Source organism: Aquila chrysaetos, chromosome 5 (genome assembly GCF_900496995.4).
Source record: "Aquila chrysaetos chrysaetos chromosome 5, bAquChr1.4, whole genome shotgun sequence".
NCBI lineage: Eukaryota > Metazoa > Chordata > Aves > Accipitriformes > Accipitridae > Aquila > Aquila chrysaetos.
This window is the reverse complement of record NC_044008.1, coordinates 64,224,983-64,248,259: the sequence shown is the minus strand read 5'-3', so window position 1 is coordinate 64,248,259 and position 23,277 is coordinate 64,224,983. Positions and strand designations below refer to the sequence as shown.

The 23,277-nt window shown below is 50.3% G+C and overlaps 1 protein-coding gene across 4 annotated transcripts in view; it reads right to left on the bottom strand.

Annotated features, from left to right (window-relative positions):
* Nucleotides 1-15,436, bottom strand: part of NDEL1 (nudE neurodevelopment protein 1 like 1) — a 30,054-nt gene extending 14,618 nt beyond the window's left edge. For 2 of the 4 annotated variants that reach the window (XM_041123248.1, XM_041123249.1), the window contains exons 1-4: nt 5,632-5,729; nt 4,019-4,172; nt 2,634-2,782; nt 1,405-1,541 (exon numbers count right to left, since the gene is read on the bottom strand). In XM_041123248.1, coding sequence (XP_040979182.1) covers nt 1,405-1,541; nt 2,634-2,782; nt 4,019-4,172; nt 5,632-5,717 — 526 coding nt within the window. In that variant the 5' untranslated portion in view covers nt 5,718-5,729. Of the gene's footprint in view, nt 1-1,404; nt 1,542-2,633; nt 2,783-4,018; nt 4,173-5,631; nt 5,730-14,836; nt 14,967-15,341 lie in introns of those variants that run through there. The other 2 variants (XM_030012966.1, XM_030012967.2) reach the window with 2 other exon arrangements.
* Nucleotides 15,437-23,277: the final 7,841 nt, after the last annotated feature.

Sequence of the window (23,277 nt, the reverse complement as noted above, 5' to 3'; positions counted from 1 at the left end):
AAACAATATGTTACAAGGCGGTTGTTCCTTTTTGGATAGAGCAACTTAATCTTTCACAGACTTCTTATTCCTTGCCTCAATTTGGTACAACATGCAAGAGCAAAATTAGTTGTACATTACAGCTTCTAAAGTTATCATAAATATTTAGAACTGATTTTAAGTAAAACAGCACAGCTGAAATGCAAGTCTATTTGGACTCCTAGAAAAGGATTTATGGCTGTTCAATCAGAAATGTTGTATTTCAGTTTGACACCATATCAGTTTTTAGTGGCTAGTGTTCCTGCTTGCTGTCAGGAGGAATAACATGTAGCTTTGCTACCCTAACAAATGCTAAAAATTTCCAAGTGACTCATCCAAGAAACAAGATGTCTTTTTTGTTGATTATTCCAGTGTTCTAGAAAACAGTCCCCTAGGTTTTGCTGGGTTTTCCAGTACTACTGCCCTAACCCCAAATTACAATACATATATTTCCTCAGAAAATACTTAATCACCTTTTTCATACTTATTATAAAAACCCTGTGCTTCCAATAGAGGCTTTCAATTTGTGGGGCACAAACTTGCTTCAGAGAGGTTCACAATGGAGAACAACAACAAAAAATCCCAGCCTGTTGTCAAGTATGTTGTCTTACACTGAGGTCTAGGCCTTAACTGAGGAATTATTTTAGAAAGCTTCACTAGGGAAACAAAGTTGAAAACCACTGATATCTAAACTACATTAATGGCAGGCACAGGCTTATGCGCAGATCATCCCCACTATCACAGAAATCAGCTTCCACCAACCATTAAAAAAAAAAAAAAAAAAAAAAAAAAAAAAAAAAAAGAGCTTCCCCAGCACCCTCAGTGTGAAATCCTACGGGGGAATTCCCAACTCCTGATCATGTCCCAGAACACTATCCCAAACACCTCTGATCCCACAGGTCTAACCACAGTCTTTACTGGAATATCTTAAATAAACCAGGCAATTTCCAAGAGGTTTAGAAGGAACACAGGAGGCAGGATTTTTAAAGAAAGTTATTTAACCATTTATCATGTATTTCCCTGTCATCTCCTGTGCTTTCCCTTCCTATACAAGGCATAAAACCACAGCAAGTGGGAACTTTTGAAGCACACTTCCTCAATTCTATTACATCTGTGGAACATAGTATTTTTGTACTTACCTGTGTTAAAAATCCTGAATGAATCTGATATTAATTTTGCCCTACATGAGGAAATTTCTTCTCCTAGCTACACTGGACATACAAAGAATAGAGAACGTACTGTTAGTAATACCTAATGCTTACATTACACATCCAGCTCAAGTCTCATTATATAAGGCTTTCTATAAACATGAGCTTTGGTTGCTACACGTCTCTCTTAGCAAGCCAACAATGTACCACGACACAGAACTAATCAAGCAAGCCATACCTCTCGCTTCATCCTTTAATCTCTGTACAGAAACTAGCAACGATTCCTTGTCATCCAGTTCACTTTCTAAAAACGCATTTCTCTCAATAGCTTGGTTCAGCCTTTGTTCAAAGTCTTCCAATGAAACTATTGTTGCCCTAGAAACAAAATCCAGAATATTAGGTTCTTCAGCTCAGACAACATAAAAGAGTATTCAAAAACATAATAGAAGAAAAATGTTAGCAGGGCCTACATTCAAGTTAGTCATTTGAAAGCTATGGAAATGCTTCTTAGAAAGGACTAATAAACTCCAAAGAAGCCGGAGAATAAGATGAAAAGAACATGATAGCATCTGGCTCTCAGAGATGTACCAAAGAGCTGGGAAAGAGCCAGTCCAGTGCACCCATCTCCATTTTTCCCAAGTCACACTCCAAAGCCATACATTTCATCAGTGCATTAGCTCAGGTGGTGCTGTACTCTCCAGAGCTCTGGACAGGCAACAGCCCAGCAAATGCAGAAAGCAGGGCACTGGGATATTACCTAAGACCCAATTTGTTCCATGATTTCAGTGGGATAACTCCTGTGTGTCAAAAGTTAGTCATGAGGTTAAGAGCCTTGTGGAAACAGGGCCTCAGCTCTCAGATCTTTTTGCCAGATAGCCAGAGGCTCATTCCTGGTCCCACTGAATCAATGACAAAAATCCCATTCAGCAAAACGGAAGCATGACCTACTCCCAAACTGGGCGTTTCTAACAGCAGCTTGTTCACATTATGCACTTATACAGGACACAGTTGTTCCCTACAGTCATTAAGCTGTTATGCAAGGGAAGAGGAGACTCCTTTGGCCTGCTTTATTTAACAGGGACTATGTAAAGCATTAGCTTCTTACTTCAAAGGGGCTTTGAGCTACAAGGATCACAAATATATTATAAGAGTCACCTAGCTGGAAGTATCAAAAGCAGTGCACTGGCCTGGCTTGCTCTAAGCCTGCTTGCACTGTTTGTTTCTCACAAGAACATGAAGCACTTTCCTCCCCCTGCCTCTCTTGCTGTAACATAACGCTACCAGCTGATGGAGGTGAACTCCAAGGGTAAACTGCATGGTTCAAAGAATCAAATGTCTTGGGGTTTCTTTGGGGTTTTTTGAGTGTGTGTTATTTTCCCTCTTAAGGAGTAATAAAATGATCAATCTGAGTAGCAAAGAAAAGATCTAGGGAAGACTTTAAGGAAAGAAGAGGTTTGCAGCCTTCACCTCTTTGCACGTTCCAAGTCATCGTTGGCCTGCTCCAGCTCCCTCACATACTTATGCAGCTGATCTTTAATGGCCCGTGTCTGGCTCAGGTCATCCTCTAACAACGACACTTGCTTGTAACTTTGTGCATACTGGTGCTCCAGTTTCTCCTGAAAGAAAGAAGTAGCAGATAAGTATCAGTCGCATACACTCTCCAAACCAGCAGCAGTAAAATGGGACAAAGAAAGTAACATACTCCCTGCAGTATGCTGATGTGGGATTGCTGGTAATACAGAGAAAAACTGGAGAGTTAGAAGGAACATGCTCTGAACATCAGAACTGGACACAGTATAAAATCACAGATGCTGCATTGTGCGCAGACATCTCGCCACGACACAGCTGGCTGATCAGAGATGCATCCCTGCATCTGTTCCCAACAGCCTGCACTGACAGCTGCTCTGAAGCCTCAAACATCTAGGAAGCCAGAGAGAAACCTAACTGCACAGCCTCCCTTTCAGTGCCTCTCCCTTGACAATAGCCACACTGTTTCCAGAACTTGTCTGACATTGCCATTAGCAAAAATGAGAGCCACTGAAATCTATTACAAAACCTCCAGGTCCACAAGCTCATCTTCAAAAGCCTGGAAGAATTCATTCCCAAACATGCTCTCACCAGCTCTGAGGGTACGGGTAGGGGCTTATAGAAGAAATACTGACATTATGAAACACGTACTGACCTTACAGATTTAGCTGGGACTGGATACACAAACAAGTAATGCCATAAACTTTATTTCCACTGGGTAAATTTCCAACCTTTGCCTTCACAACCCAACCTCCAAAAGAGGCAAGAAATTGTTAACAGAGAGGCATCAATTAAAAGTCACCTTCTGCATATGCAGATCCTTATGCAATTCCTGTCTCCACAAATAGGGCTGTTAAGAAAGAATCAAGAGATTTTCTCTGAAAGATGTGCGCAAATCACCCATCTTCACCTTTCTTTAAGGTCTCATAAAACCAAGGAGACCTTCTGGGCAAAAAACCTAGTATGCCAAGAAAGGTGATAACACAGTGGTCTGACAAAACATACTTGTGCTCTGTGCCCTGTTGCTATGATGTTGCCAGTGTAACTAATAAAGCTACTACTTGGCAAAGCCTAAAGAATTCAAACAAATGAGCACAGACGCCATGAAAAGTTTCATAATGCGAACAAGAAAAATTCTGCCAGAAATTTCCCTGGTAAGTTGCTGGCCTTATTTGGAGTACATGCCATAGCCAAGTCTGAATCTTAAACAGACAACTTCTTTACTTCATTTGGATATTCAGTGGCCAAGAACAGATCAGACAATCTAAAATGAGATCCAAGACATACCTGTAAGAAGAGGCAATGCTGTTACAGAAAAGACCTACCTTTAACGTTTCCACTTCATACTTCAGTCTTTGGTTATCTGCTTGCAAATCTCTATTCCTCTGCTCAGCTTGCACTAGCTGTGCCTCCAACTCAGCTTCTAATTCTCTGCTTCCCTCCTGAAATTCAGCCAGCTCTTCACGAGCTTCCTGGAAGCTGTGAGGAAAGGATTTTATCAGTTGAAAATCCAGTATCTCCCAAGTTAAAACAAAATCCACAGCTCTTTTAAAATAATAAGCTGAAAAAACAAGAGTTTTGAGGTACTTAAGTGTCATCCGTAGGCCTCTAAGGGGAAAATGAAAAATGGGGAAATAGAGAAATTACATCATTAAGCTTAGCTATAAAAGGAAATTAATCCTCTTACATCAAACAAACAGCTACATTAAATGCACGTGTGAATACAAACTTGTATCAAAGCTATTTGCAGGATTCATGGGAGCCTGACAACCACTTTGTACTCCATTAGATTTCACTGCTAGTAGGACAGAGTCAATGAATTAAACAAACATTTAACCCGGTTTTAGTCAAAAACTGGAAGAGAGAACAACAGTTTCTGGATCTCTGCACTACCTGGAAATTTAAGGTTCTTGAAAAGCGGGAAGGTTTGAGTCTTAGGGTATTGAACGCTGTGGCAGGAAGCCAGCACATACCTACCTTATACTACTGCAAGTTATTAAACACTAGAAGTAGCCACTCCACATACTTTGCTTATTAAATTTGCATCTTTACCATATGTAATAGCTCAGCTTTTAGCAAGCAGCAGAGAAAACTAAAAAGGTTTTAGGAAACAAAATACCCACTGGTGTCCAAGAGACAATTTTCTGACACCCCAAACCAGCTTAGGTTTCTCCATGTGGACAGGAGCCTCCACATGCCCGCCCCCTCCCTGAAAAAACCACCAAAACCAAACAAAACAACAGCTTGCACCTTGGGCTCTCTGGTCTTGAGAGAGCTTTAACTGGCTTCATCTCAATTGCACAAGTAATACTGAATGCAAGGAAAGCTTTCCAAAGAAAATAAACTGGGAGCCTCCAATGCCCCTCACTCCAGAAAAAACGCAAACCCCACCCCCCACAAGCAGCACAGCATTACTCAAGACAACAACCTCTCTTGTCATTTTTGGTAACCAAAAAGCCCCGTGCCCCCTAAAAGATGCAAACCGCCGGTACAGGCTGGACTATGAGCTACAACACACTTCAATAAATTGCAGCAGACACCAAATCAGCCACATTTCATACCAGTAATTCAACTACAAGAAGCTTGAGGGAACAGTAATGATACAAGGCAAGCCCAAAGGCACCCTCTTATGATAAAACATCAAGATACTACTTAAGGCAGCAGTTTAATTATAAAGAGATGCACATCATCGCAAAAGGGCTCTGCTCTTGCTCAAACATGCTTGAAACATAGCCTGGAGTTCACAGCATGGTAACACTGTGCAAGAAACAGTCAGCTCCCACAAGGCTGGAAATTTTAAAGCTGGATTTAAAGCTGTAAATGCAGAGATTCTTTCTAAAATATCTAATACCATCTTGGTGCAGCCTTGCAGAGAAATAGATTAAACAATGTTCTGGTCATTAAGAACGAAAACCAGCCTGCAAATCTACAACAGTACCTTTGTTTGTACTTCAAGGAAAGCTCTTTCCAATACGCAGTTTCCTCCTTTAGACTTGAAAAAGTCGGGATTTCTTCAGTGTCCATGATCAATACAACCTGCAGGATACAAACATAAGAATACACTCAGGATAAATAGACAGGCAGATCATCCCTGAAACTGCTGCTAAGTACTGGGCTTCATCACCACGGCCTTTCTAACAGCAGCATCCAGATTTGGCACCCACAAGCGGGATGTTAACGATCCCTAACAAGCATCATTCAGCACAGAGACCTGCTGCAACAAGCAATGTAATTTTATCCAGCTTCTGGAAACGCTCATGCTGCAGCCTGAAATGAGACCAGAAATTTTGGCTATATTTTGTACCTACCACTGAAACAGTAGTTAATGCCACAAGCCCACTTAGGACCACAGCTGGTAAGGATATTAAAATTTACAGCTATCACAGTTTCCACTTTCATTCATAAAATGTTCTTAAAGAGATTTTTGCCTCCTGTTGCCAACACAGCAATGCACACTACAACTGCTATTAGAGCTGCAAAGGCATGTAATGAATGAGGACAAACACTCTGAGGTCAACCGCTAACATGCTGTGCTATGGAGATTAAAATTCAGTTTACTCTTCCTATGTTGAGTCCTAGCTAATTCCTGCTTTTGTGTAAAAAGCATGCAGGTAACAGAAGTTATCCACATAGTTTTGCTCCCTCTGTCCTCTCAAACAGACAAGAAAGACCAGCCTCTCTCATAAAATTACATGGTTGTGTCATACAACAGTGTTTCCACCCGGGAAGTGTTCAGAGGACCAGCTTCCCACACCAAGGCAGGTGGACCACACTCTCTGGATGAGGACCTCCTTTCTTCAGCTGCTTGGACCACTGGATGCCTTTTGCATTGCTGCTCGGCTATTAGCTGGTGTAAGAAATGCAACCCAATGTGTACTTTTTATACTGCTGCTCAGGAACGGAGCAATACACAGTCCAGTGGGACACAAGACATCTGAGGCTTCAACACATACCAGGACTCAGAAGCTGAAGAAGATGATGAAGTGGTGGTCATAGTCCTGCCATACACAGCAGGACCAAGAGAAATGTTCAGATAAGCACAGTTCCTGACCGCAGCCAGGAGATGCACCACACCATGTATCATTTCTGAGCTCTGCCCAAGCAATCCCACAACTCTTCTATGGGTAGGCATCTTTTTTTCCTCCCCAAAAGCCAAGATTCCAATTCTGTTATTAATACCCAGAAAAGAATAAGGTGAAACCAAGCTCTTCTCTCTGTAAGGCAGAGGCTTTAAACAATGCTTGCATCAAGCTCATCAGTCAGCAATAGCTGACCTAGAAGTCCTGACTTTCACACTCTAACAGCCATCAATAGCCAACACTGTCCCTTCAGGCCTAAAATTGTCACACTAATATGTCCTGCATCTCAGTGACCCACATTTTAGAAACCTAAAAGTGGGACAAAACAATCCCATGCTTTCATCAGAGGGGAGACAGGCTCATTTCAGAGACTGGCATTTAGCTCAGAAATAAAGTGAGGCAGAGCTGGCACATTTGTTCTTCAGCTGAGACGGCAGCTGCCACAATCCAAGGGCACGAGATCACATTTATCCAGAGGGTGCTAAGCACCTCAAAACCACCCCAACTCTCGCACTGTGTTTATTTAGCTTTACAGCTTTATTGTAGAAGCAAGTTTGCCACGAATCAGGTCTCCATGCTGCCCGAGAGAACTGATGGTGTTTCATTTTCTGCATTGCCCTGTACTGAGAAACTAAAACACATGTGTGGAGCCATTATAATTCCCCCTAGCACATACACTTTCAGTGCTGCTGTACCTCTTCAGATAAAAATTTCTTCGGGTGTACTTGCTTCAGTTGTTGCACCTGTTACCAAGGCTGCTTAATCACAACACAAGGACAAATCATAAATCCTATGCAAAAGACTGTTTACAGTGGAGGTAGAGCCCATGAATCACCTCCCAAACTGTGGCAGTTTCACAGCCGGGTGCATTAAGGCGAGCAGACATCTGCTGTGACTCAGGCACACGTCAGGCAGCTCCTGAACTGCAATTTAGATTGCCAGGAAGAGGTGAACACCTCAGCTCGGCTACCGCTGCGTGGCTGCGTGCTGTCCGTAACATCAGTCCTGCACTGATCTCACTGAAATCACTTCAGTAAAACCTCCCGACCTTTCCCTTCAAGGCACTCGGCTCTAAACCGGTGCACTCAGAGAGGCTTAGATCAGCAAGCAGCACATTTTCCCCAAAATAAATGAGGCATAGCACAGAACAGGGTCAGCTCCCGCAGCTCCAGAGGACCTGACCTCAAAGGGTAAACAGCCAGTAAACTACCCATCAGCAAAATTCAGGATGCGTTTACAGAAAAGTTTGTATAAGGAAGTACCTTACATCATTTCCTAGAAGTAGAAGAGATAAGGTATGCCTGGGCCCAAGACTCCTTCCTGTCTGCTGACCCGGGGCACACCCTTGGAAATAAACATCTGAGGAATCCCTGCAAACAGGCAGTCTGCCTGAGAAGTGGGAAGGGCTGCCTGGGACCCACAAGTGCTTACAGAGTCACTAGCTGCTGATGCAGAAGATAGTTTTTGCCCCTCTCCCTTGTCAAAAGACCCTTTCCTTTTAGAACCAGAGGGAGGAGATTCAACCCTGTGGTACTTCAGGCCCCTTGGCAGCAACTCTTCCTTCCCAAACCCACCCGGCGGGAGCAAGCTGACCTTTTCCAAGTCTACCATCCCTTGCCCACCTTGGTTAAGCAGGTGATAGCTCATGATTACCCAAGCCCGATGACTACCATCATGCCTGATGCTATCAGCATAGATTTTTGATCTGCTAACTGCATAAACACCTATACCAGGGGCTAATGCCAGTGTGCAATACTAAGGTCCAACATCCATATCGCAGTTTTTGTACACAGTTACATCACTTGCCTTCCGCCACATGCATGGGGGACAAGAAAAAGAGAGACCACCACCTATACACACTCTGCAAACAAGGTGGTTCAGGGCCAAAATACTAGTCTGAGAGTTGGGAGATGCAGACAGCTTCCAAACCTGCCACCAGTACACACGTAGCCATGAGTAAATCACTTCTACCAACCTTCAAATCAAATCAAATCATTAAGTTTGGAAAAGACCTCTAAGATCACCAAGTCCAACCTTAGCCCATTCCCTCTATTTATGGTGCAGAAACACGGGCCTATCTAAGCACATGTATATGCCTGGCAGAAAGCAACTCCTAGGCATTATCAGAACATAACTAGACAATTTTAAACATCTCACGTGTGGGAGAGAAGATGCCCACAGAATACCAAGAGTTTAACAAAAACTGCTTTGCTTCAGCCTGTTGCCGGTTATCCCAGCTCTGGGCATTATGTGAGGAGCTGAGAACCAGCACAGCAAGTCCCTCCTATTCACGGGCTTCTTTGCATACGTGGCACTTGCAGAATCAAGCCTTTGACAAACAACACTGAGGCTTTCAGGATACAGACAAGACAATGCAGCAGCGTCTTCCAGGGAAAATGAGAGCAGGCTTATGCTGCTGCCCACTCGAATTCATTACAACACAGCTTAGCATTCACGCAGCGCCCTGGGAAAACTCAGCTACACGGGCATAACTCCAGGATCCGAAGCAGCTCTCAAACAAGAACTATGTTCAAAACGCAGTGGCTCCTTTCAAGCCCCCCCTTACACAGTCAGTGGGACAGAGTAACTCTCCACTCTTAAAATGGAACAGCTTTTCCACGCTGCAATCACTCTAAAAAAATGCAGCTTGTAGGTTAAGGAATTCTCTAAATCTAGGGGGTTTTGTACAGGACAAATCTGGTTTCCCACCTCCAAAAGCATCCTTACAAGTGAGATGCTCAGTATCCTCTGGGTATTACAAGAGCCAAAGGCTGAATCCAACATGTAGCAGAAGTAAACAAACAAACACGCAGACAGTATTTTTCAAGTAGCTTAAGGAATCTTGCGTTCAAGGCCAAACCAAAATCTTTATGAAGGCACCTTTCAGCTAAGTCATGAAAACACAAACACAGCTTGAAGTGTAACACAGTACCCTAAAAAAGCTTCCCAGGCTCTCCATGTGACTGGAGGCTGCTGCTAGGGTTTGGATCAAATATCAGACCAAAACACTAAGCTTGAAATATAACACAATGTTTAGACTTTTACCCACCCCTTCCCACAGTCAGGAATCCACTCCTTCTCTCTCTCAAGTCAACTCAATTCACTCGATGCATCACAGTAAGGATGAGCTATAGAAGCATGTCCAAAATAATTCCGAGTACTGCTCGGAGGCAGCTGCAATTCACCCAGGATGTACCTGCAGCATCTCAAGCAGCTGGATAACCCATTCTCACTGATTTTAATCACCCCGCATTCTCCTATTTAAAACTAGCTTATAAATATTTGGCATACAAAGTGAATGAATATTATTTAATATTCATTAACAGGTCATTTTCTGCACATAGACCACCAACTTTCTTCCTCGCAATCCTGTTTGCTCAATATTTTCAGACACCAAACCCGAAGAATTAAGCAAAGGCAAAGCAAGGCCACTCAAATGCGACAAACTACAGTGCTAAGACTCCCCCATCGATGCTTTGCTGCCCCACCACTGAAGGCAATGCAAATGTCCATTGACCTTTGGAATTAAACAAGTAACCACCTAAACTAGGACTTGATAAAGAAATTCTGCCAAGCTCACGTCTGGCCTTCAGTTCTTCAGATAACAACCCATTCTGGCTATCAGAGTCCCCAAAACTACCAAGTGCCATGTAATTGCCGCAGTCATCCCATTTTTGCAGGGAATGACTCTGCTGTTGAGTTCTGGCACTGTCCAGAGCTTCCATGGAAAGCACGAAGGACTGTCAGCAACCAGGTCTTCTTCCTCTTCCCATTTTACGCTGATTCACAGACAGAAAAGCAGAAGAAATCTTGTTTCCACCATTCTTCAGCTTCTCAAACCATGAGAACCAACAAGTAACCCCCCCAAACCCCTGAAGCTCTGGATTTTTTTTCCAAAACCCAATCAGCATTCAAAGCAAAGGAACCTGAGCACTCCAGCCAAAAATCAAAGCAAATTTGCATTGTCTTTCACTTATTAGAATATGGAAAACAAACAAACAAAAGCCATGGATTAGATTTCACCAATCAATTCATGCTTGTTTTTCTCATCCTGAAATAGGAGCTGGAGGCATTTTCATACGCATTTTGGAAGACTGCCTGCATCCATCATTGCTTCAGAAAGTGAACCGCTGTCTTTTCCTGCAATACTATTTTTGAACTGAATGTTCTCGGGTGAACCACAACAAATGCCTCTTTGCCTCTTACAACAGCAGCATATGAGCTTTCAGGAAAAAAAGAAAGTCACAGAGCACAGCATCAGCACAACACTCCTTCCTCTGCTGTAATAATAAATACTGGATTTCCAATTCGGACAGCACAGGAGGAAGAAGATAACAAAATCCTACCTGCAGGAACTTTGTGCCAGGTTCAGACTAAAAGCCTTTAAGATAACCAAACACCATACAGTAAAGCCTTGTTATCTCAACAGCTGCTTGTGGAATCAGCCTTATTAATCAGATAAAACAGGTATGCTTTACAGCACACAGCCAAGACCTACGCACCTTGTGAAAATATGATATCCAGTGGGGCAAAAAAACCCCTTGATGAGTTAGCCAACACTAGGATGCAAGCCTTGAAACCAGAAGAAAGGTACCAATGCAAGAAGCCTCTTTTCAGAAATCAAGCTACGACTACCAAAGGCATCAGAATTTAGTATTAAAAAACATTCATTCCTTTCACAAACATGAGAACCTTAAGACATCCAACCTCTATTTGTTCCCAAGTAATACCACTGAAGCACCTTAAAAAGGAAAATCTGAAGAGGTTGGTGCTCCTGATGCAGGTTCAGTATCTGCAGAGATGAAGGAAAGGTCCCCGGAGACGTGCATGTCCCAGAACAACGCGGGCCTGATCACGAGAACAATTTACAGCTCCATATCCAGGAACCCCAGAGGGATGAATCCATGCAGAACAAAAGGGTGCAGAGTAAAGAGCAAACTGAGAAGGAAAATAAGGCTGTGAAAAGGATATCCTTCTCCCTGCCACAGTCTCTGCCCTCTGGAGAACCACCTCTTAGGAAAGTCGGTAAGATATGATGAGCACCAGGAGCACTGATCCTGACTCTGCAACAGAGGCTGACAGCTGGCACAAGCTGCCACATGGCTGCACACCCCCCCACCACCTCTGGAGACCATCCACCCAGTTTGCATCTTCTCGAACTCACAGTTGCCTGGTTTCTCTTTAAACCTTGAAAAATTACAGAGCATCCTACCCAGAAGCAATGAATTTATCTGAGAGCTTATGACACACACAGCAAAGAGCTTGCAACAAATGACAGCACACAGGTCCCTTGGGCCTCCCTATTATCTCAGCAATTAATACCATCTCAGTGACGACATTCCCTGGAAAGGCAGTGGCCAGAGGGCTAAGATGCTTCTGGACACTGCAGAATGACAAGTGACCAAGAAACTTAAAGGGAAAAGCACTTCGCACAGGTTTCTTCCAAGAGGAGTGAATTCTGTTGCTTTTACATCTCTGAAGTTCTACCAGTGCCAGGGAGGGGAAAATGGTTTTGAAAAATACTACCCAAAAGCTAGTCACAGGCCAGCCGTCAACAGCAAGGGCCTTAGGTCTCTTCAGTAAGCACTTAACAAGATGAGAGTTAAAAATAAATCCCCAAACTCTACGTTGATCAGGAGAGGGAAGCAGCACAATCTGCTACTGAGCTGTATTGACAGAAGAGCCCTCGAGGGACACAATCGTATCAAGAAAAATATACTTTGATGGGTATGTCTCGTTTTGCCCATGGATGAGTGCAGTACAGTAGTGAAAAGTCAGTTTGCTTGAACACACTTCATAGTTTATCTTGATTATGTTTGCGGTGTCACAAACATCAAGAAGGACTGTAAAAAGACCATTTCCTTTCTGTAGTCTGTCTTTCCCTGCTTCTCAAAAATAACTGTAATAGACTGAGGGAATAAGTAGTACTTTCTTGCTGTACTTTTTGGTAGTCTACTCCCAGACATGTCTGCAGAGACAAGACTCCTTGTGGCACCAAGGTCACAGACATCATCAGTCTTGTGTTTTCTCTCCACTTTCTTCTTTTCGTTTCTCACCTCTTCCCTTCTCCACCAAATGAGGAATTATCTCACGTCTCCAACCTCTGAAGAGTTGGGGAAAAAAAAAAAAAAAAAAAAAAAAAAAGTGGGTTTTACCCCAAAGAGGCAGGGGGGAGGAAATTAAATCACTATGCCTCTGAACAGATACCTTCACCTCTAACTCACAATGACATGCAGGATCAAACCTTCAAGTAAGCAAACCAAAAGGAGAATGCCTTGGCTCTGCCTCCGTGTATACAACAGAAATACACAGCCCAGCCAGGTCTGGGCCTGAAAGCAAGACAGAGGATCTCTTCCAGGGCAGACCTAACACTATTAATCCAAAAAACGCACTACTTACCCACACCTATCATATCCTGTAAAAATGCAGTTAACTGGCACTATCGACCAGCATGCCTGTGAAGTCATATTGCTGACACATCAAATTTAAATACAAATAAATAAATACAAAAGCCTCCTAGTCACTTTTCTGCCCTGGGACAGCTCCTTCCTCTTACAGTTACTAACATCTCTAACAAAACACTGACCTTGACAAGGCCACCTACCCTCCGCAGTGTCCAGGAATTGTTTTGCGGGGGGCAGGGGAGAAAAAAAAATTGCTTACATATCAAAGGAACCCTTCTATGACAGTTTCACATATTTAACCGCCTCTCAGGGCAATAAACACCATAGGGATCCAAAAGTGCCCTCTGCCCCTCTGCACTCGTGACCAAGTCAAGATAGTTTCAGAGGGAACAGAGAAACCCTGAGTCACCAAATACTCCCAGCGCAAACTGGTCAAGAGCAATGAAGCTGGGCTGCGGGTGGCTGAGGACAGCTCTCCTCCTCCCTACGAAGGAGAGAGATGCATTAATGGGAAGTCACTTAACTGAAGTCTAACTCTAGTAATGTATTTCCTCTTGTGTCAAATGTGTTAATCCTTTACGGCATGTCTGCTGTGATTCGGGTCAAGCTCATCAAACTGGGAGTACGAGGCAGGGACTGTTCGAGTTTGGTCATGTTTATACGAAATACAACAGGACTCACTAAGCTGAGAGGGAGGCGATAAAAGCCTCAGAGGAAAAACCCTCACAGAATTACTGAAAAATATTTGACAGAGATGTACCCTAGGCATCTGATCTACCAAGTGTTTTATGAGAATGGAGGCAAATCATACATCCAGCTTCCTGTCAGTGACTGGGGATGGATGATGGAAAAATAAACACCTTCAGGGACAAAACCACCTACAAAGGAGGCACAGCGACTGCAAAGGGAGCAGCCAGGCAAGTCGCTGAACTTACTCTGCCACATGTTTCTGCACACGCACACAGTTACATCCCTTTGCATTCGGAAATCGCTCTGAGGAAGGAGTAAAGTCAAAAACAATTCAACACCATCAAAGCTGTCCTGGCTGCCCTCTCCTCCTCCCCAGGGCAGCCCAGGGACATACGGGGAGCACAGCCCACCGTGTTCAAGCAGAAAGCAAGGAAAGCAAGTGTCCTCTCCTACCACATAGATGAGGGAGGGATCGCCACAACCCCGGGGAAGGCGAGGCCTGGGGGTGAGTCACCCGCTTGCAGACCAGAGGGCAGCCAGGAATAGCTCAGGAGCTGGACGGGCTCCATAGGTTGGGCAGTTTTGGTTTATCGCATCCAAATTCTGCAATTTCGCCTTGACCCTTGCCACAGAAGCGCACCGTTGGGCTGCTACAGCGGCCGCAGCCGCCTTCCCTCCCCGTCAGCCACCAGAGACCCTGACTTGCCACAACCCGACGCGTTCACAGGCCCACGTCCAAAGGGGAAGCGAGAGGCGATGGTGCAATAAGGAAACGCGTCTCCTTCCGACGGGCCCGACGGCGGGCGGGCGCCCACGGCCCCGGCACCGCCAGCACCCGGGGGAGAGCGGGCAGCCCGGGGCCCAAACCCAGGAGTTTTAAGGCAAACCCGCGCTCCGCCGCCGAGCCTGCCGGCGGGAAGGCACTTCCACACCAGACGTGGCTCCCTCCCTCACGTTCGACTGAAAATACCTTTAAAAAAAGGGGGGGGGGGGTGTTCCCCCGCAGGCCGCTGCTCCCGGGCAGGCACGGCCGGCCCCGGCGGGAAGGGGTGCCCGGACACCGCGTACCCCCGCGGCCTCGGCGGCTCCCGCCCGCGGCCCGGGGTTGCCCGCCAGCCCCTCAGCAGGCGACGCGGGGGGGGGGGGGGGAACCGGCTCGCGCAGGGCGGTGGCCGGCCGGGCGGAGCCCAGCCGGGCCGGCCAGTGACAGGCACTCGCTTCCGCCAACGGGAGGCGGCGAGGCTGCGCCGTCAGCCAACGGCGGGCGGGGGAGGGCGGGACCTGCCCCGTTGTCAGTTTACAGCCAATCGGAGGAGGGGTGCGGGGCCCGCAGCCCCCGGCACCGCGAAGGGCGCCCCCCCCCCCCCAACCCCCACCGCGTCCCCCTCCCGTCCGCCCCGTGCCCTCGCCCCGCCGGTCCGGTCCGGTCCGGCTGGCGGCCGCCGCGGGGATCCCCGGCCTCCGCCGCCACTCACCGGGGCGCATCCCCTGTCACAGCCGCAGCATCGCCCGCCGGCGCCGGGTCTGCCGCATCCGGGTACTCCGGGGGGCGGGGTGGCGCCCGTGATGCACCGCCAGCGCGGGGGGCGGGGACAGCTTCGTCATGCAAGGGGCGGGGCGAGGGGCGGGGCCTCCGCGGGCCGCGGCGGCGGCGGCCTCCACGTGGGGCGGGGGCGGCCGGCCGGGCGGCGACCCCCGTTCCCGGCCCGCGGTTCCCGTCCCCTCCTGGGAAACGCCGACGTCCCTCAGGCACCCCGCCCCAGCACGGGGCCGGGGGGGGTCCCGCAGCTGCTCGCCCCTATCCCACCGGCCGCCCCCGGGGCAAGGCGCCGCCTTGCCACCCTTCCGACCGCATTTGGGAGTTGCCCCCTCCCTGTCCTCCGCGGCTCTGTTCCCCGGTGCCCCCGGGAGGGGCAGACCCAGGCACCGGCACCGCAGACCTGGGCCCCTGAACATCCATCCCTAAGGGCGAGCGGTGAAGGGGGGAGCGGGCAGGCACTGCAGCCACCAAGATGCCCTTCTTCCTCACCCCCACCCTCGCACCTGCTGCCTTGTTCCCTGCACCGCTCTTCTGTCCCCAAAAAGCCCACAGAGCAGGGAAACTGCGGGCAGAGGCCTTTTGAACCCCCCCAGGGACCCCGCTGGCCATCAGCCATGCTTAGGGCAGCCGACAGCCTCCAAGGCTGTCCCTGTCCATCCCGGCTTTCCTATTCCCTGCTTTCCCAGCACAGCATTTCCCCGCTGGCGGGTGGCTCGCCTGCTGCCCCATGTCGGCACCCTCGTGCCCTCCACACGTGCCTCCGCAGCCCCCCGGGCAGGGGAGGGCAGGGTGCCTCCGCCGTGCCTCTCGGACAGGACCTGCCCCGCAGCCGACCTCCCGGCTCCCTTGAGTTGGCCTGATACTTAAGCTTCGTTTGCATGCTTAATTTCCTGCCCTCTGTAATTAGCTGGCCAGCCTGTCATTAGTGGCAGGCGGTGCTGTTGGGATGCCCTCATGCTTCCCTTGCTGCGGGCTGACGCTGCCGGCAGCATGGCGCGGCGGTGGCCGAAACCACGGCCATGCCGGCTGCCCTTGTTGGGACAGCCTGTGTCCTCCATGGGCACGGTGCCACCAAGGCCACCTCTGTCCCTGCATCTGTCCCCACAGCCTCTCCTCTGCCTTGTCCCATCCACCCGTATGTGGGGTTATCCGGGGCTGATGCTCTGGTACTTTTCCACCTTTTCCCATGGCAGATGGGATGGGTGGTTTTGGACAACTCAAGGATGGAGAGCATGCACCGCTCCCTCCCCAGCCGGGCATCCAGCCAGCACCATGGATGTCCCCCAACACCTGCACAAGACTTTCTGGGTCACCCTGCATGACCTGGGTATTGCACAAGGCCGCAAATGCTGCTCGGCAGCGTCAGCACCGAGCCCGGGACGTGCGGCAGAGCGCGGCTCCGAGCTGCACGCTGCACCTGAATTAGAGGCTGCGAGAGGTGGGGAAGCCACAGCGTCCTGTGAGAAGTCATGCCGGAGGCAAGCTGCCCTTGGAGCTGTCTCATCCCTCCTGGAAACGGAGCCTTATTCCCAGTGGGCATTTGTGCACCTTCCACTGTATCCCCTGTGCCCAGCCACATCTGGCTGATGCTGGCAATGCTCACAGCCCTGGTCCGCCTGATCCACCTCCCACCTTCGCACTTCAACTGACCCTCCCCTTGCTCTGAAACCCTCTCTGGAGGCAGAGAGGGAGATCGAGGAGGCTGTGCAGAGCCCGGAGGCCTGGCTGGGAGAACACTTCCTTTCCCAGCATCCAGCCCTGTGCTGCTCCGAGCCAGGTACAAGGGCTCTCTGCACATCTGTCCACACCTCTGGACGTCTGTCTGTGGGAGGCAGGGGTCAGTGCCGCTCCAGGCTGCATGCCAACGCCAGGGCTGCTTGGGTGTACCTCGCTGTGCTGGATAACCTGAGCATGGGTCTGTGACCTCGCTACAATCATGACAGAGATCAGGACTTGTGAGGTGACTGGAAATGAGCTGTGCGGGCGGGGGAGTCTTCTTTATAAAAGTGCCAAGGGCTTATCTATGCAACCCTGAATTAATTTCTCAGGGGGCATGCATGGAGTGGCACACTCCTGGTTTCTTTTCTCTCCGGTGGGATCCTTTAAATCCCAACCTGAGCTCTTCAGTCCCTCTTTCCCAGGCTGGGTGCTTAGGTTAATGAAATACCTTTTGCCTCTCCCCACGCCCGATGGCACCGCTGTCCCAGCCAGCTGCTGACATCGACGCAGCATCTCTAGGACCAGGGATGGATGCCACCGGCTCCATCAAAGCCGCCTTTACCAACTGCCTCTGTCCCAGCCTGGCGGGGCTTTGCCTCCGGCAACAAAGGCGTAGTGCTGGCGGGGGCTGTATTTCCCAAGAGGTCTGGCGTGCCTGCCTGGTTAACACTGATTTTTAAGTCAATGTTTGCTTTGAGATCGCTCCCGGCTGCACCCCATTGTAAGCCGGAGCTGTTCCCATGCATTCGCTGAGGGGCTCAGCGCTTCCAGCCGCACAAAGGAGCAGTCACTTAGCATTAGTGGCCGCACAATGCGGCCGTGTCTCCCGTCGACCGAGCCAGGTCTGTGTTTCACCAGCAAAAGCCCCTCCACTGAAAAGCTGGGGAGAGACAAGGCAGCCGTAATGGGTTCGTGCGAAGGGGAGTCTCTCATGGGGGCGGTGGGACCTGGTGTGGGCAGGAGCCAGGGCTGTCCCTCGGGCCAGGCATGGGGCTGCTGGAGGTTATTTCAGCGTGGGGTGGGTGGGGGGATATGGGGGCAGGATGGGTTATATATTTGCAAGGGCTATGCCACTGTGCAGGGAGACCCAGGGCGGGGGACAGCCCCAAAGGATGGGATACAGGGTGGGTGCGCGTCCCTGGGGGATCAGTTATGGGCTGGGAATTATTGGCCCAGACGTGGGGCCCCATAACATGCAGGTAGTCCTGGGCATCACTTCGGATAGACACTGGCGAGGGTTCAAGAGGGAGAAATAGCCACCAGGACTGGTTTTTGCAGAAAGGCAGGGATTTTCTCGCTAATCCCTGCCTTGGAGGGGTATTTGGGACCAGCAGCTCTAACCGTCTCCAGGAGCACCCAGGCTGGGGGGACGGAGCTGGGAGCAGCTCAGCCAGAGAGGAGACACATCCCCAGCAGGACACATGGGGTAGCTGGCATCTCCCCCCACATCTCCCCAACGCCAGCAGCACTAGTCCTATCTGCCTGTACACCTTAACCAGCTGAAGCAGCCAGGGGAGAGCGGGGTGCTGCCTGAAGCCTCTCAGCTGCCCTGCTAGGGATTTACTTGTTGGCAAGGTGAAGCAGTACCTGAGCTGCCCAGGCCATGGTGGGGGGACCTGGCAGGGCTCCAGGGCCAGCAGCAGCCCCCAGGATAGGCAGTTGTAGGGGAAAGGAGGCTTTGGGTGAAGGAGAAGCTGGGATGGGGTAGGAGACAGCCCAGGGAGCTGGGCACTGGTCTGCGCTGGGTGGCAACAGCCAGATCTGCTTGTAGCTCTGGAGCTGTGAACATTGCCCCTGGGGGCACGGTCTAAGAACTGTCAACTCATTGCACCTCAGGAGCTTTGTCAGGCTTGAACTGGCCGAGCCTAGCCACTCCTGGTCTCGGTAAAGGTGACCCCAGACCCAGCGTTTTTCTGACCACTAGAAAAACCCAGCCAGCCTTTGGCCTTGCATGTCTCCCACCAGGGACCCCATGTCATGAGTCCGCCAGCCTCAGTGCTGGCAGGTGCTGGGGTATATCACATCCATGCCCAGACTGTTGTTTGCTTCCAAACAGCCCTGATCTCATATCCCCGCGCCGCTGCCTCCTTCCCCAGCTGGCCGGGGACCAGGGCTTGGGGGAGGACCTGCCATCTGCCCACAAGAATTGCTACTCACACCTTCCCATGGTCCCCATCCAAGGGCCATGCTGACAACAGTGGCAGCAATATTTCATCCTTGTAACCCAATGGGTTTAATTATGGCTGTTTAGAGCCCACAAGAGGTGGCTCCCATGGGGCTCTGTGTGCCTCCCAGAAAGGAGCAGGGAAGGGTTGGAACTAGGGGGATGCAGGGAGGGATGAGGCTGGAGGAGATCTAAGGAGGCATGGGTTTGGGGAGGGTATAGGGCTGGGAGGGATATGGGAAGTTGTACAGGGAAGGATGGGGCTGGGAGAGGTATGGGGGAGATGGGGCTGGGAGGGATGTGGTTTGGATGGGACTGGGAAGGATGGGATTAGGAGGAGTGTGGGGAGGGATGGGACTGGGCAGGGGGTGGGAGTGGGAGGAATGCAGGGAGTGCAGGTCTGTGAAGGATGTGGCAGGGCAATGGTTCTGGGAGAGGGATGTGGCAGAGCAACAGCTCTTGGAGAGGATGACTGGCCCAGGCAGAGCCCCTCAGTGCTCCCTGCCCAGCTGCCCCAGCAAGGCTTTGCAGATGGGAATACCCCATGGCTCTGCCCTGGGATGAGGGCCCTGATGGCTCCATGCTCGGCAGCACAGCCGGCCGACACTCTGCTTGCCTGGCACGCACCATGTCCCAGCAGCCTGCCAGCATGATGCAACAGCCAGGAAAGCAAAGCGACTCGGTGCCACGCCGCCGCTCTGCCGCATGGCCAGGGGGACTCTCCCCAACAGGATTAAGCAGGTCTGGATGAATCTGAGTGCAGCGTATGGCCACTGCTCCTGTCCTGGCAACACCTGCAGCAGCCTGGGGCTGATTTTCAGGAGTGGGGAGGTTGGGGGCTGACAGCTCGCCCTACAACCATGTGTCACCGATACCCAGTGCTCTCCTGGGACATATCCAGATGGCCCAGTGGGATTGCTACCCAGACAGCCCAGGCAAAGGCAGGTCAAGTGAAAGCTTCAGGACAAGGAGCTTCATTAGGGCAGTGGCTGCCACCAACCTGCAGCCGCATCCCACCGTCTGCCGGGGGATGAGGAACTCCCATCCTCCATGGGTCAGCCCAGGGCGAGACCTCGGTGTGGGGAGCACACAGCCTGGCCAGAGGGATGTCCAGATCTGGGGCCAGGGGAAGGGCTGGCACTGAACAGGATATTTCTTCAAGCACGAAGGCAGCAAACCCTCTGTTGTACTCAACAACAGCGTCACTTCATTTATCCTCCCTTTATCCTGCACCCGAAGTCCCTCTCTGAGCTGGCTGTATCCATCCATACAGAGACTTTTTTCAATAGATGTTGCTATTTTATTGACAAATCTGAGTTCCTCCTTTGGCACCTGGGCAGTATTTGCCAAATCATTTCCCTCAAAGACTTTGCAGTGATTCCTAAAAATACTTGTTTGCAGTTCAGCTAGCCTGTCAAAAGCAGAGCTGCCCTGAAATGCTGATTTTCTTGATTATTGCCCAGCTGCTCACAGGGTGCAGGGGTGACCCCTTATGCACCCCAGATCTGCTTGCGCTCATTTTCCTGGGGATCCCTAACAATGGATGTGGAGGGCCCAGGAGATGTGGGAAATGACTGCGACAGCATCCACAGCCCCAGTGCTGGCTTGGGAGTGTGTCTCTGTGCTGGATCCATCATCCCCCCAGGATGTGGAAGGGGACACTGAGGCACCACATGCCCTGTCCCCCGTGGGACACCATGGGTTGGGGGGTTGTCAGGGCCCTTGTGTGTTTTCCAGCTGACCCCAGCTGGAAGGGAGGGCTGGGGTTATCCTTCCCTTATTTTGACTACAGGGAGTGTAGACCCCACAGGATGGTGGGATGGGGAGGACAGCCCTCCTGCCTCCTGCCATCATGTCTGGGCAGATGCACTTTGTGCCGAGTATCTTTCTCTCGATAACCCGCTTGGGTTTCTGGTTGGTGACCCACCAAGTGATCCGGGATAGTGAAGCAGCTGTGCCCGCAAACTCTCCCCTCACAGCACCATGCTGACTGCGTGGTCATAAGACCCTAGAAAAATCATTAAATGAACCCAAATTGAGTGTTTAGTGCTCCTTTTATTGAGCCTTCCCTTTACGTGCTGCTCCGGGACACATGTTGCAGGGCTAAAAGCTGACCTGCACTTGTTCCCATTAAAGGCAGGAACGCCTCTGCAATCACAGCCCTCCAGGAACCAGGCTTGGAGAAAAAAAACAAACCGAGACACAACCTGGCAGCCAAAACCACAGGGAACATCCCATTTCAGTGAAAGGCCCCAAATCCCCAACCCCAGCGGCCTTTTCTCCTTGCAGGGTTTCTGTGCCATGTCCCCCAGAATAAGGCTTGAGGGAATTGCCTGGTAAAAAGGCAGCCAGAGGGGATGGTGTGAAAGAGTCAGGCGATACCCTCTGCTGCAGGGGACGCTGGTGATAAAACGTCCTCGGGGTGGCATGGCTCATGGCTTGGCAGAGAGGGGTCACAGGGACCACGGCGGCCCTACATCTGGTTTGTGCTCTTCCCCAAAGGGGCTGGTGTGGGCACAGGGGTGGGGGGACAAGCAAGGGGACAATCTGCCATTGTTTGACCATTTTTGAGGATGGGTCCCTCCTGGGTTTTGATACGCTGCTCCTCATCCTGACCCTGTCCCCAGGAAGGGTCTGCTGAGCCGTCGGGCTGGCAGGACCCCCAAAATGAGCCCCAGGTGAGCGCAGCCCCGGCAGCGCGGGGCTCTGTGCAGGCAAGCGGGCAGCTGCCCACCCCAGCTGCCGCCACTGAATAGACGCCTTCTTCTCCCTCAAGCATCTGCCCGCTTGCTTCAAAGCCGTATTGTTTCTCCATTACGCACATGATGCCGTGGATTACCATTGTGGCAACTCCCTCCTGCCGTTACCTAGCATCCTGGAAGGGCTGGGATGGGATGTGAGGTGGGACCAGGGCCAGGGAGGTGGGGAGGCATGTGGGGAGGCAGCCCTGGGCCAGGGGAGGGGTACGTGGGCTGGATCTTGCCACCACACCTAGGGAGGTTCATGCAGCCCTAGTCTTGCTCATCGTCTCGGGTGATTGCATTTGGGCTGCCCTCAGACTCACTCGACACACTGCTTGGTGCAGGGCATCTTTGGCGGCAGAAATGTGTATTGAAGGAGCCCCTGGAGACTGCAGTTGCCCTCCCAGGCATGGGGAAACCCCATGCACTGTGGGGCTGTGTGGGTCTGCATGGACTGGGTGGGACAAATCCCCGATATTTGGTGTCAGAATAAGGCTCCAAGGGCTCACGCGAAGCTCAGGGTCATTCCTGGGAATGTTTGCTGCTAGCAGCAGGGAGGCAGGGGCAGATTGGAGCTGTGATGCCCAAGTACGGTGTGGGTCCCTTCACAAAGCCTGCAGCATCTGGCAGGAAAACAGAGATCAGAGAAGGGTTTGGTGGCCCAGCTGTTCCTTGGTGTTTGATAAGCGTTCATCCCATCAAATGGCTGGACCTAAATTTCTGATCGGCAGGAGGATGAGCAGATCCCATCCATCCCAGTGGGGAAGAGGCAGCATCCCAGCTGGTGGGGACCACCAGCTCCAGACCTTGGCAGCACCCCTGGAGAGGCAGGCTCAGGGTTTTTTTTCAGTAAACTCTGGATCTTTTTTGTAGCGTGGCCAAAGCGCATCCGAGAGCACCACCTCCTGGGCACGGCAAAAAGCACCGAGGAGAAAGCTGAAAAAAGAGCTGCTGTTACGTATTTTCGGGTATCTTGGCTAAACTGGCATCCCAATGGTGGGTCTCTATCCTGCCAGGTGCTTGATGAGCACGATGGAGACACCCAGAAAGAATAGACACTGATTTTCCCGCTCTGAATTCAAGCAAAACAAGCGTTGGAAAAGATGTGTGAGCTCAGGGGCACCCAAGACCATTTAAGGAGCTTGGGTGACCCCCAGCTTGTCCATCTTTTCCAGCTATGTGATCCAGTCCAGCATGGGACTGGATATAACACAGACAGGGGCCACCAGCCTTGGGCCCTCCACCAG